The sequence below is a fragment of the Myodes glareolus genome, chromosome 20 (genome assembly GCF_982192425.1).
Source record: "Myodes glareolus chromosome 20, mMyoGla1.1, whole genome shotgun sequence".
In the NCBI taxonomy this organism is placed as follows: domain Eukaryota; kingdom Metazoa; phylum Chordata; class Mammalia; order Rodentia; family Cricetidae; genus Myodes; species Myodes glareolus.
The window spans coordinates 50185697-50199126 of record NC_142045.1 but is presented as its reverse complement, the minus strand read 5'-3'; the positions used below and the strand labels follow the sequence as shown (position 1 = coordinate 50199126).

General features: G+C 45.3%; 1 protein-coding gene across 11 annotated transcripts in view; it reads right to left on the bottom strand.

Annotated features, from left to right (window-relative positions):
- Positions 1-934: 934 nt before the first annotated feature.
- The window catches only part of Pex5l (peroxisomal biogenesis factor 5 like), a 207618-nt gene continuing 195122 nt past the window's right edge, over positions 935-13430 (bottom strand). For all 11 annotated transcript variants that reach the window (XM_085682333.2, XM_048429890.3, XM_085682335.2 and 8 more), the window contains 5 exons: positions 13225-13295; positions 10930-11127; positions 9670-9835; positions 9118-9275; positions 935-7710 (listed from right to left, as the gene is read on the bottom strand). In XM_085682333.2, coding sequence (XP_085538459.2) covers positions 7506-7710; positions 9118-9275; positions 9670-9835; positions 10930-11127; positions 13225-13295 — 798 coding nt within the window. In that variant the 3' untranslated portion in view covers positions 935-7505. The remainder of the gene's footprint in view (positions 7711-9117; positions 9276-9669; positions 9836-10929; positions 11128-13224; positions 13296-13430) is intronic.

Below are 13430 nucleotides of genomic sequence, written 5' to 3'. Positions count from 1 at the left end.
CCCAACCCCGCCTCCACACACACACACAGGTGTTAAACACACATAAGCAAACAGATGTTAAAATCGGGGAAGCAAAGACACCCAAGGTTGACCTGTGGCCTCCACATGCACATGCATCCCCCTCCACATGTACATACAGGAATATGTACACACATGAACATGTCCACACACACACACACACACACACACACACACACACACACACACACAAAATCATAAAGAATGCCTCAGACTTTCGGCTGGTGCCTCATACACGTGGAGAGAAGCAGTCGCTTCTGGATAGTAGCCGATGTTTAAAATGTGGAGGAGGAGACTTTAAAGCTTCAGTTCCCCACATTAGTATGCTAGCAGCGAAGTTGGGGGAAATGTCCAGCTTGACTCTTTGGAGGAAAGACTGGAAGACGGCAAGGCCAAGTGCCACCTGAGAGCAAGAGGGAGCAGCGAAGGGGAGGTGTGAGCTCCAGTCCTGGCCCCATGTATGTGGCTACCTTTACTGTCAACCTAACCAGGTGAAACAGACTTTAGGGCTGGGGGAACCGGGTGGGATGGGGAGCTCTTCCCTTTGCCCTGCTTTGAGTTCTCCCTGGATCCTCCACCCCATTGGACATCTCTTAAACTTCCTTGCTTCCGACCCTTCTGCCTTGGCCTCCTCTGTTCATAGCTCACAGTGATTTCATTGGCACCTTGGTGCACTAGTTGGTGATCCCAGGAACGCTGACTCCCCCTCCAGTTTGCTGGAGGTTTGAATGGCAGCCCGCATGTCTCCTGTTCTCTGATCACCTGGAAACAAGGCCCTAATGCCTCGCTGCCCATTCTCCCTCTTGGCACCCGTGCCGCCTTCTGGTTAGGGTCTAGGTGTGGCTTACACTGCAGTGGAACCTGCAGCATTCAGCTTGCTTCCTGTCTGACTGGCCCTCTAAGAAAGACCCTGAAGTGACACATATTTTAATGCTTTATTTTAAAAAGATCACAAATTTCAATTTTAGATTAATATTTTAGTCTTAGAAAATTAGCAAAGGAAACAGTTTTCAAGGTTTGTTGTTCATCTACAGATGCATTCCTGCTTTCCAGATAATTCATGCAAAATTCTATGTAGAGCTACTCAATGGAAGGACTTCTTCTAAACCAGTAGTGCTTGGTTTCTCCTTGGCTTTAAGTGGTTCTGACCCTAAATCCCATCTTGAGAGAGTTCTGAAAAGACCATGAAGCCACGGACAAAGTTTATTTGGAAACATAGTTTAAAACCGCGCGAATGTCAATACAGGTTAACAATATGAAAAAGGAAGGCATGCCTTCAATAAAGTATAAACATACTACCTCAAGCTTGGTATTTGCAAATTATAAGTCATCTGAGTGAATTAGCACATCAGTAGGATAAAGTGATTATTTTTTATGATAGTTTTATTTCAAAAGGCAATGCAGAGAAAGACTATGACAAAGACTTACTACATGGCCGAGTAGGCCGCGTGTTACTCACTATGCCACAGAAATGTTATAATATGGCAAATGTTATAATAGTCAATCCCCCATTGCTGTTAGTTGACTATAGATCACTTAATTTGGGGTTGATATTAATTTAGAAATTCAGTGTAAACATTTAAAGTTAAGTTTTTCTCTGTTACCTATGTCAGCTTGAAAATAAAATCCCCAGATTTAAAGGTTTTGAGCACAATAAGGAAAGCATCCTGGCACTTCTCTTAAAACACGATTTTTAGGTTAGGCTAGATATGCAGTATTCATAGATATACAAAATAGATAGAAATGTTTCTAAATAGTTAGTAAATGCTTCGTATAGGTTGTAAAAAGTTTACTGAATTGATCAGTTATTTTGTTCAACTGATGTAAACAAATTTGGGTAATGAAAATGGAGGAGGGCTGGGGTCAGATGATGGATGGGAGAAAAGAAAGACTGGTAATTTAGACTGTGTCTTCACCGATGGGAACATAGCAGGTCATGAACTCACTGATCACATGGCACAATCCTTCCCGAAGCCTTGTGAGAGAGTCATGTGTCTCGGTGAAGAGGGCAGATATCCACGTGAACTACTCTGTGCATTTCATTTCCTGCTCCCATCAATTCACAGGGAGGGCAGAAACAACCTCAGTGATGCACATCTGTCTTGCTAAGGGATGCTCAGCTACCCGCTTCCTAGCTCAGGAGGTCCTGAGGCTGGGGCACTAGTTTCCAGAGCATTTTATTTGGTATCTTTGCAGCATTTGCAGCAGCTGTGTGCAGCGTGAGAAACTATTAAGCCTCACACTTGGATTTCCTATTGCTTTCCTCTTAACTGTGTGTTGTCTCCACACCTTGGCCTTTCTCTGCATGGGGGAAGAATAGTTTAGACTCTGGGTTTGTGTGCGGAAGGGCACAGGGAATTATGAAAGGGTCAAAAAGTTGTTCTTCACATATGACCAAAAGAACGGTCTTTTTAAATTTTCCAGAGTGTGTCTTAACACAGCACAGGATGGCCTTGAACTTTATATGGCCAAGAATAACCTTGAATTCCTGATTTTCCTGCCCCCACCTCTCACTTGCTGGGATTATAGATGTGTGCCACCACGAGCAGTGTAGTGCTCTGGAGGAGCATGGGAGACAAGCCCTATACCATCAGGGCTACGTCGCCACCACGCCAGCCCCACTAACCTGAGCTTCATCCTCTCCTTTCCTAGCCTTTTCATAAACCTGGCGTTTTAGTAAACAACAGAGAGAAGACGTTGGCCATAAAGTCATCTCCTATTCCTGAATTTGAGTGCTTTTGGTCAGGTTGATTAAGTCTAGTTTCCCAAGGAGAGGAACCCTGACCTTGCAAATAGAATAATAGCCTACATGCTCCTCTGACACACTAGCCCACTTCGCCTAGGGCAATCTCCACGTGTTCGAACGGCACTCCAACTTTCTTGCGTAATTTCGAATCCCAATGTTTCTTATTTTTTTTCCCTAAACTTGAAACACATTATTAAGAATTCAGAACTCAAGGCTTTTTGTGCAGAGACAATTGCACGGCCTGGTCACAGGTTTAGCTCTGTCAGGCTTCACATGGGTTTTCAAGGACACAGGTCTGTACCTGGGTCCCTCAGATGACTGGCCTGGGACTGGCAGTCACCGGGTTTGAGCCAGTCTGTGAGCATCGGTCAGTGTCAATGTGATGACTGGCATCTAAGGATGAGATGGGAAAAGCCAATAAAAAAATACTGGGACATTGGGAAGTGCCTGCTTGTTGAGAAGGGTGGGAAGGCCAGCCAGCCTATGACACCAGTCATGCATGGGGAGAGTGGGCCGGTTTACATTCAGTGAAAGGATCTTGCATGCTTTGGTTAATAGTCATAGGCAGATTGTAAGTACTGATGCATGCAGTAGTTTTGTACCTGAGGTTATATGTTTTGCTTTTTAAAAATTGCCTTTTTACAAACGTTATGCCAGAGTTTGTCTATGAACACTCTTTAAAAATATATGTATCTACTTCTTAGTTCAAAACAGCTTAATTCAGCCAGTCCTATAAATAGTGAGGTGAGAAGGGCATTGTGCAGGATCATTTGCATGGGGAAACAGTTGGAAGCTATGTTACAAGGTTGAAGTCATGGGTGTTGCCTGTGTCTCCATTTTCAAAATAAGAAGTCTCAGAAAGATGGCACAAGAATTAAATCTTCCAAATACCTGTTTTCTAGACTGCTTCTAGAAGCTTGTCAGTATAGGAAATAAATCAACGTCACGACACTTAGGTAGGAGCAATTCAACCTTGTGGAAGCAGTTCAGAGACAAATGAGGACATACAGTGACCACCCTCTTTCTTTTGGTCCCCCCAGGAGTGCACAGATAAACTTTATGCTAAGAGGTTTGGGAACTATGAGATGAGTGCAATTACAGTCACACCTTGCCCATATGGCAAGAATATTCCAGAATGATTTATAGATAAAAGAATTTGGATATTGTTCTAAAAGTCGGCATGATCTCTCAGTATAAATAAAAACGACATGTAAGTCTGGGAGTGAGTGTATTCTGGACGCGCCCGTTCTGGCAGACATCCGACTGGCTGAGGAAGTGCACTTCATTGTTAGTTATTAAAGTTTCTGGTGGGTTGAGGGGAAGGGTGTCAGGACGAAACACAGAGAACGCAGAATCAGCGAGGCTGACTTGGCTAGGAGGTCCTTTGCTCCTCATCTGTACAGGGTCTCCTGGAGCCCACGATGACCGTAATCTCCTGAATGCCTTGGTTCCATTTCCCAAGTGCCAGGATTGCAGCTGTTACCACCATAGTCGGCTTCCGTGGTTCCGGGGTGCACTGTGCTCACGGAGCTACGCCCCTGGCCCCTCTTTATTATGCCTCTTTTTTTGCATGCAGATGTTCTACCAAAACCTGTAACATTTTGAAACTCAGCAGTGGTTTCAAATGGTTTTCTCTGCATTTTCATCCAATTTACTGGCAAAACGGGTCCCTGGAAGCTACTGAGAGGCCACTGTATGAAGGAGTCTCATCCTTGTGTCCTCGCCATCCTGTGAAGAAGTCCCATCCTTAGGGTCCTTTCCATCCTGTGAATGAGTCCTGCCCTTAGGGTCCTCCCCAGTGCCTCAAAAGAATGCCCTAGTTCTTCAAACAGAAAGAGAAAAGGCAATTTCTTGCCGTGAAAATCCTGCAACAGTTCTGCATTTTGAAAGCAGATGACGAAAAGATGCAGACACCATGAGGAAGACACTAAAGCCTCACTCCTTAATGTCTGCTATGGCTCTATTTATACAATGTCTTACTTTTTAGTTATTGGTTTTTACTTACTCTCATTACGATAGCACTGGACGTTGCAACTCTTTCCCTCTTAGGCAATTATTTTGATCTCCCTGACAATCTTAATTGTGATGGATAGAACTAGGGAAGTGGAGAAAGTCCCATCAGATGTCCTACAAAATGCTACATAATGGTGAAGTGGAAAACTGTCAGCTGTCCCCTAAAATAACTTCCTGGACTTGGAAGCTACTTGGTATTCCTGTTAAATAAACTTGGGCCACAGTGTGTGACACCACTTAGCAACGATCAAATGAAATAAAACTTCCCACCTTTGCACTAGGCAGGCTGAGCCCGAGCTCCTGTGGGAAGTGGTGACTGGTCTGAGCGGGTAGTGGGTCTTTATCCTGGCCAGATCAGGGGCTGCTGAGGGCCTGGGAGAACAGCATGAACAGAATGACCAGGAAGGTTGCTTTGAACAAGCTGGGAAGGGTCTCCGAGGGATTCAAACCAGGTGTCCAGTAGGTGACATTTGGAGTGAGGAAGCAGGCAGGAATGGTCACTACACTGTCAGCAACGTTCAAGCAGGCCATGCCATGGTCTCGTCTGGCTCAAAGAGGTCTTCGTTGTCTGTTTTTAACAGTCTAGAGCAGCGGTTCTCAACCTTCCTAATGCTGTAACCCTTTAATATAGTTCCTCATGTTGTGGTGACTCCCCCCCCCCAAAAATTATTTTGTTGTTACTTTATAACTGTAAGTTTGCTACTCTTATGAATCATAATGTAAATATTTTTGGAGACAGAAGTTTGCCAAAGGGGCCACGACCTAGGAGTTGAGAACCCCTGGTCCAGAAAATCTGCTCTTCTAAATACATCTGAGCTTTGCTTTGCTGCACAGACCAACAGAAAGCATGGGCCCGAGATGGAGAGATGGCTCAGCTGTTAAAGGCTAGCGTGAGTTGTTGCCGTGCCCCGCAGTGGATGCATTAATGCCTGTGTCCTGCTGCAGAGCTGGGGCCACCGCTCCATCTTAGGGAACACTGACAATGAAGAGCGAAGCCTGACACCTACAGTGGTCTCATCAGCTTGTCCTTATAAGACAGAAAGCTCGTGTGACAGACAAGCCTCAAGGACTTGTAGTCACCTGTGAACTTCATGTCTTTCACAATCCAGGGACTCCACGGTGATGGAGTGGTCTCAGTAAGCCTCTGGGCACATTTTCCATCAGGAGTAGGTAATTTCACGGTCAGTTAATCTGCTCTGACCCAAAATATGGTTTCTGGTAACTACAAGTATTAGCGGAGAGAGTTATTAGTAAGCAAAGAGCATGAAAAAAGTTGGGACCAGGCTGCTTTTAGGAAGATTCTGGAGATGGGAAGGCACAAGGCGACAGAGACTAGGGCGGCTTACTAGAGTTAGAGCCGAGCAAAATGATGTTTTGGTTAGCGTTTTGCCAACATTTTTCTACTTCTTTTTAAATAACCACCAAGCCTGAACATCCACAGTGTAATCTGAAGACGTATGTGGAAGGTTAACAGCTAAGCAAGACGTCTCTGCCGATGGCGAAGGCCTGGCTCTTGCCGAGTGTTTAAATTAGATCCCAAGGGGCACCTCCTTCAGAGGAGAATTCTAATCAGCACAGCTCGGTCACAAATGTGACCTTCTGTCCCTCACAGCTTGAGGAGGTGGACAGTGTGGGCTATCATGGAACTGAGGAAACACATCAACTTTAGGAAAAATGTATTTATCACGCTTAAGAAATGCCATTTAAAACAGGGACAGTTTAAAGGGAGCGCCATTGTGCAGGGCGGTTAGAAAGCCGGAAAACGGGTATGAAAACAAGTTAACACAAACTCATTAGAAATCACAGAAAGCCGACCTTCCTTCTGCAGGGAGAATGCAGAGGCAGAATTTTGCTTCCCACTGAGATCCAGAGTCCCAGAAAGCAAGCAAAAAAACCTGGGTTTAACATATTTACATTCTATGCCAAGGTGCCTTCAAAACCCTGCGCTAAGAAAAACTCCTCTCAGAATTTTTTATTTGGTCCATTGAGCTAACAAATCTGTCTCAAATCCTCCAGCCCCTGCCTCCCCCCCCCCCAGTTAGAAGCTGGAGCAACAAACCCGAAGCTCAGCAAGGCATAAATAAGATATTAAAGTGCTTATGTACAATCCTAGACAGGATTTCATTGGGAACAGCAAAATGTCTAGTGCAAAAACTGCTTTTGCCAGCAGAGTTCTCTCTCTCTCTCTCTCTGGAAACAAAGGCTTAAAAAGTTAAAACAGGGAGGTGGGGGAGCGACGCCTGCCTTTAGTCAGGTTGCATGTGTGCATGCGCCAATGGCCTGGACTATATGTTCAGTTTCATAAAAGGCAAAGACAGTTTTGAGACAGCCTGAGTTCACTGACTGCAGACAAACTGTCTTGCCAGGTCCCATGAACAGGCTCCTCAGATGTGTCCCCGTGTGGCTGGGGATAGGATAACTCAGGATAACTCAAAGTTCACTGGTAACTTGGAAGAGTGTACACAGTTACCTTATCTTTCTTTGTCATGAGAATCTTGGTTCGTCTCTTGAACCCGACCTTGGCTTTGTGCTTTTGAGTCTGAACAGAGGCCGGGTATTGTCTGTAGTAATCAGTTCTCTTGGGCCACATGACCACGGCCTTTTGACTCTCTGCTTTATCCTTTAAAAAAAAACACAACTTTTTTTTTTTTTGAAATTCATAATAAAATAGTTTTGTCCCTTTTTAGTATAACAACAGACGAGGGATTCTGTATTTCTTTCTTTTCCTTTAAGGATCCAAATTGAAAGCTCTCAGGAGGACATCCAAGTCACCGAGGTTGGCTGCCTGGAAGAGTTCTGGCTGGTCCATCAGCGACAGTGCAATTCTGAGGGCAGCCCAGATGTTTCCCGAGATGGCAGGGTGAGGGACTTGCTGCTGGTTCCTGCTCTTCCTTTGCAAACTGAGGGCGGTGAGAAAATTGCTGACCGCTTCTCTAAAGAGGGAGGAAGGCACAGCTTAAGACTCAGTGAATGCAGGAGTCAGCGCACTAAAATAAACAGAGTTGCTTCCCCGCCCCGCCCTAGGTCTCTTCTCGAGGGCGAGGGGCTCCCAGGGATGATTTTCAGGTTCTCTAGTTTCTCTCTTGTGAACAATTATTGTTAAATATAGTAGGTCAGACAGGGAACAGGAACCTCTGCTTTACTTTGGGAGAAGAGAGGAGGGAGACTACTTTGATGCATTTCCTCTGCTCAGGGAATTGGCCTGGAGATGCTATCTGTGTGCAGATGTGATCTTTGCCACCTGTCTTTAAGGGGAGACAATGGCCCTCCTTAAAAGCAAGGTGGTCTAGGCTTGCCTGGTAGTGACAGAAATAAAGAGCTAAGCTTCCTGGTTAGACTGGCTGGCCTTCACTCCCAGCTGTTTAGCCTTAGGCAAATTTCTTAGGAGGACTTCAGTCCCTAAGGGAATAATGGGGATAGCAGGAGGCATTTTAGGATTTGGCTGCAAAGTACCCTGGAGTCAATTCATGTAAAAGCTCTTATGGTTAAGATCAATCGTTCTCCCGTGTGGTCTGGGGAGCCTGGGGCTTGTGCGGGCAAATGATTTTCATTAGTAAACTGAGAGGCTGGTGACCTTCTTCACTTTAACCTCCTCAAGCTGCTCACCTCACCTACTACTGCCTGGGGATGTCCGTGAGGCAGAACAACAGACGGAATACAAAAGCAGAAAGAAACAGGCTCTAGGGAGCAAGATAGTACAGGAATTCTCCAACACACGGCTAGCACTCTTCTTTCCTGGTACAGTTTGGGTTTGGAAAGTGGCTATTTTCTTGTAACGCACACCATCTTTATTGCTATGCAATGTTCTATTACTTTCCAGCGAATCTCTTAAAATGCTTTCGTTTAATTTCTGACACCACAAGTATTGATAGGTAAAGCTCACATTAGCTCAAGGCTTTGGCATTTTCAGCATTTGTCGGAGGTACAAAGGCATCCTGAGAACGGGCTTTGGGGGTGGGGACAGGTGAGCTCCAGGATCTTCAGTGGCTTTGCGGCTTTTTGGACCCATAACTGTACCAGGGCATTTCAAACAATAAGCCATCATTTAATTTCGTCCTCCCTAACTTTATTGTATTTTAAACGATAGATCCACCATATTTTTTTCTTCCCTAACTAATTCTATCTGTGCATCAGGTTTAGACTAGCTTCTTGGCTTGGCTTTGCCCAACACAGCTCTGAGCCTCCCAAGGCTGTTTTTATGAATCCCCCCTGGCTTTGTCTCTCTCCAAGATTCTTTTTTTCCTTAAATGGAAAAATTAAATGTTGGACTATTAATAGTTCATACAGACGTACATGGGTGTTAGCTCCAAGTAACCTGTCTGAACCCAGGCATACTTCACCTGTAGGCACCCAGGTTGATGCAGCTGATCCCCAGGTTGTATCTGGACCGGATGAAGCCTGGCTGGATCTCCAGGGCTCTCGTGTAGGCCTCCACAGCCTCCTCACTGCGGTCTCCATTCGCCAGCGTTGCCCCAAGACGGTTCCACAAGGAGTAATCCTTAAAACAAAGACAGGAGTCACTTAATACCCAGGAGCACTGTGGAGTGCTCCCACCTCTCCGCTTTACAGCTGAAGCGAGATGGCTGAAGGCTCAGTCAGGGCTCATGAACATGGTCTGTACAGAGGCGAATTATTAAAATGCCTCCCTGGTTCACGTGGTGAAAAGGACTGTCATTCCTTACAGAGCAGCGGTCACAGGATGTCTTGTAATTCACACTTTCATTTCAGGCATTTTGGAACGGACAGCTGCAGTGGCCTGTCATCTGTCCTTGAACTCACCAGAGGCAGAGATAAAATGAAGAAGGAATGTGCCAAGGACCACCCCTGAAAGTTTGTTTGCTACAACCCCACTCCCCATCCCCAGGGTGTTTTGTTGTGCTGGGATTCCTTACCTCTGGCCGAACAGTTAAGGCAGCATTAAATGCATCAATTGCTCTGTTGAACTCCCCGCTCAGGTGGAAGAGAACCCCAAGACCTGTCTGCAGGTCCGGGTCTATCACGTCACCATTTTGGTGGGCAGCTTCCAGGTAGAGTTCCTTCACTCCTTCCAGAACAGAGCTATGAAGGAAGAATCTGATTCAGTGTCTAGGAAGTTGGATCACTTGGAGCCAGAACTACAGGTGGTTGTGTGGTGTTTGGTATGGCTGCTGGGAACTGAACTTGGGTTCTTTGAAAGAGAACTATGGTCTCTTAACTGCTAAGCCACTCCTCTTGCCCCATATTGAAAAGTTTTCCTTAAAATAATTTAGGGACTAGAGCGACAGCTCAGTATCTAAGAGCACTTATTACCCTTGTGGAGGACCTGGTTTTGATTCCCAGCCCCCACATGTGGCTAACAATGGCCTGTAACTCCAGTTCCGGGTATCAACACCCTCTTTTGATCTCTGCAGGTACCAGGCACGCATAGGGTACACGTATCTACATTCAGGCAAAATGCCCAGATGCATAAAATTTTTAAAAATTAATTGATATATATTTTAGGTTCATGAGAGGATTACTAATACCGGATTATAAAAACAACACAGTCAAATCAGTCATCACAAATACACAGCAAGACACATATGCAAGCCATGGGAGAGCACCGTTGACCTAGTGTTCCATCCTTGAAGCTGAACTGACCAAGGATTCAATGAGATTCAATTCAGATTTACTCTAACAAGGGACTTAGGTGTATTCAACCCTAATTCTCAGGGTATTGGCATTAATTCCAAAGCACCTGAATTTGAAATATGAAATATGGGTAAAGGTCTAAGAATGGCCACAAAGCAGGCCATTATGTTTAAAGGACAGCATCTTGAGTTTAGATATGTGTACCCTCAAAAAGTCCAGTCTGCGGTGCTATGGGAAGGCGGTAGAACCTTTGGAAAGTGGAGGCCTGGTGGAAGAAAATCAGGTCATGGAAGCAGGGCTGGAAGGAGATATAGGGAATCTTGCTATCCCTTCATTTTCCCAGCCACCATGAGGTGACCTACCTCCTCGACCACATGCCTTTACTTTGATGTATGTCCCACCATAGTTCTTAAAACACCAGGCTAATTGGCCATCGTCTAACCCTTTAAAAATGCCAGCTCAAAGGAACCTTTCCTCTTTATAAATTGCTGACCCCAGGTATTTTGTCATAGTAACAGGATTCTACATAGAATGAGGACAACCTGTCCACTGGGGACTTAGACATCCGTCGAGTGAGGCCTGGAGAGCTCCTCTTGTTCTTCACAAGGTATTTGTACTTTGGGTTCTGCCTAACCCAGTTCTTCAGAGCCTCGCAGGCGTCCTGCTGATGGCCGGTGTTGGTGTAACTCACAGCCAAAGCCATCAGAGCTTTCAAATTGTTGGGCTGCAACTCCAGACACCTCAAGAGAAGACAAAACAGATCAGTCATGCCGCCCTGAAGCCTTTATTAATTCAAATTATCAATTAAGAGTTGCAAACGTTAAATTATGTCAAGTCACTGGAAAGTACTTTATTTCTCCAAATGAGAACCCAGATCAAAAGAGTGTGGTTTTTAGAGAGGCTAAACCATCCTCATGACAGCTGGATTTGTAACTTTGTGTTTTAAAAAGGCTTATTTTATCTTATGTGAGGGTTTTGCCTGCATGTATATCTATGTGCCACGTTTGAGCCTGGTACACAGGGAGGTCAGGAGAGGGACTGGATCCCCTGGAAATGGAGTTTACAAATGGTTGTGAGCTGTAGCACCTGCACTATGGGACGGTACGCGAGCCAGGAACTGGGCTGGAGACTTAAAAACACACGCACACAGACAGACAGAGACACGGGGACACGGGTCATCCTTAATATAAAAATGCCAAGAAGGCCCACTTTATTGTGCTCAGGGGCAGCTTATATAGGGCTTTGGCCACCCCCCAGCTCTCAGTCTCTTTCAGCTGCAGACTCATCAGAACCCACTCCCCTGCCATCAAGGTCTCGTGCTCAGAGCAGCTGCAGGGTCTGGGGGTCTGCAGTCCCCAACAGTGAACTACCATGTAGATGCTGGGAGATGAACCAAGGTCCTTTGCAGGAGCAGCCAGTGCTGTTAAACACTTAGCCTACTTTTCCAGATCTGCTTTTGATAACTTTAATAAATTTTGCTCAAGTGTGGCTGCTATATGATAAAGAGAGAATATTATTTAACTGTGACTCTATTATCTTAACTCCCCTAAGCTGGACTTGGACAAAATGTTGATGCACAGAGATTTAAAAAGTGGCTGTACTATGTTTTGCAAAAGAGAGGGGACTCTGTTTCTAGACTACTAACGCAGGCTTGTACGTGTCTCAGGCTATTGTTGCCCCCCGAGTTCCCTTCTACTGGCCTCCGGCACGACTTTCCAAATTTAAAAGTGCAGAAGAGGGACTTTGCACTACACACATTCTAGCGCTGGGGGCTGCAGTGGGACCTCACGTGGGGGGTCCGACAAGCTCCCAGACGATGCACACCCTGGTAGGATCCGCCTACAGCTTGGAGCAGCAAGTTCTGAAAGGCAACAGCGAACCCTGAGTGTGCTTCAGAACCCCTGGAAGATTCTACTGCTAACGATGCATGCTTCCTCAGTCCTAACCAAGTAAATCATGATTTCTGAGAGTGTCCAGGACTCAGACTCTAAGGCATCTTAAAAAAGAATCCCGTTGTGCATTTGCATGCAGAGTTAGGAGCAACTGACTCAGAGTGTGCTAGATTTTTGCATCATGGGATGGGGGTTCAAATCCTGTCTCTCTTGCACATGATCCATGAGGCCTTGGCCTTCCCTAACTCCCAGTGTCTCTTGGCTACAGGAAATGGCTCTCAGGCAACACCCCAATCAGCTTATATTGTGAGATACCAACCAAGTCTTGAGACGTAGGATTCTGGGAATGTAAAGCCTTCAACTACGTAGGATCTTATATTCTACAATTTGGAAGTTCTAGAATTTACACACGCACAAGCTGTACACATTGGTATATAATTTGTGGAGCATATGTGCATGTGTGTATTCTCTTCCTTTCTATATTACATTAACAAGAAACCCATGAAGTGTGCACGTATGTCTGGTGGAAACTATTTTATCCAAGGGTTTGAATGAGGGCTCTTGTTGAGTGGGCGAGTCTACACTCTGTCCCTCCTCCAACCTAAGCAATCTCCACCTGCAGTCAGTAATTTGAATGCATTCTTTCCTGAAGAAAACTTCTGGAGTTGTGAAAGGCTAGAGCATTGGAAGTCTATCGATTCAATGAGTCTGACTTCTGATTGCTTTTAACACAGACTTTTTTTGGTTCTAGAGAACGTGAATTGATTTGTAAATGGAGAAGCTTTATGGTTTGGGAAACTATCCCATCAGAGCTATGTGGGAGCGGAACACGGCATTCCAGCACAGGCCTTGGACAAATGCTTCCCTCTCCTCTTGGAGCAAGAGCCCAGAGGTTAAGTTCCACCTGTCCCCCAGGCCCACAATTTTGCACTTAGCTTCATCTACCTCTGGAGGGCGACAATGGCTGCTTGTTCATTTTCATTCTCTGCCTGGGTTATACCAAGAAACTGCCATGCCTACGAAAACAAAACAAAACAAAAACGAAATGAAACAAAACGCCAACCAAGCAAACAAAAACCCAAACCAACACAAGAAACAAACAAACAAACAAACACGAAACAGACTGTTAACAATGCAAAACGAAGCAGACT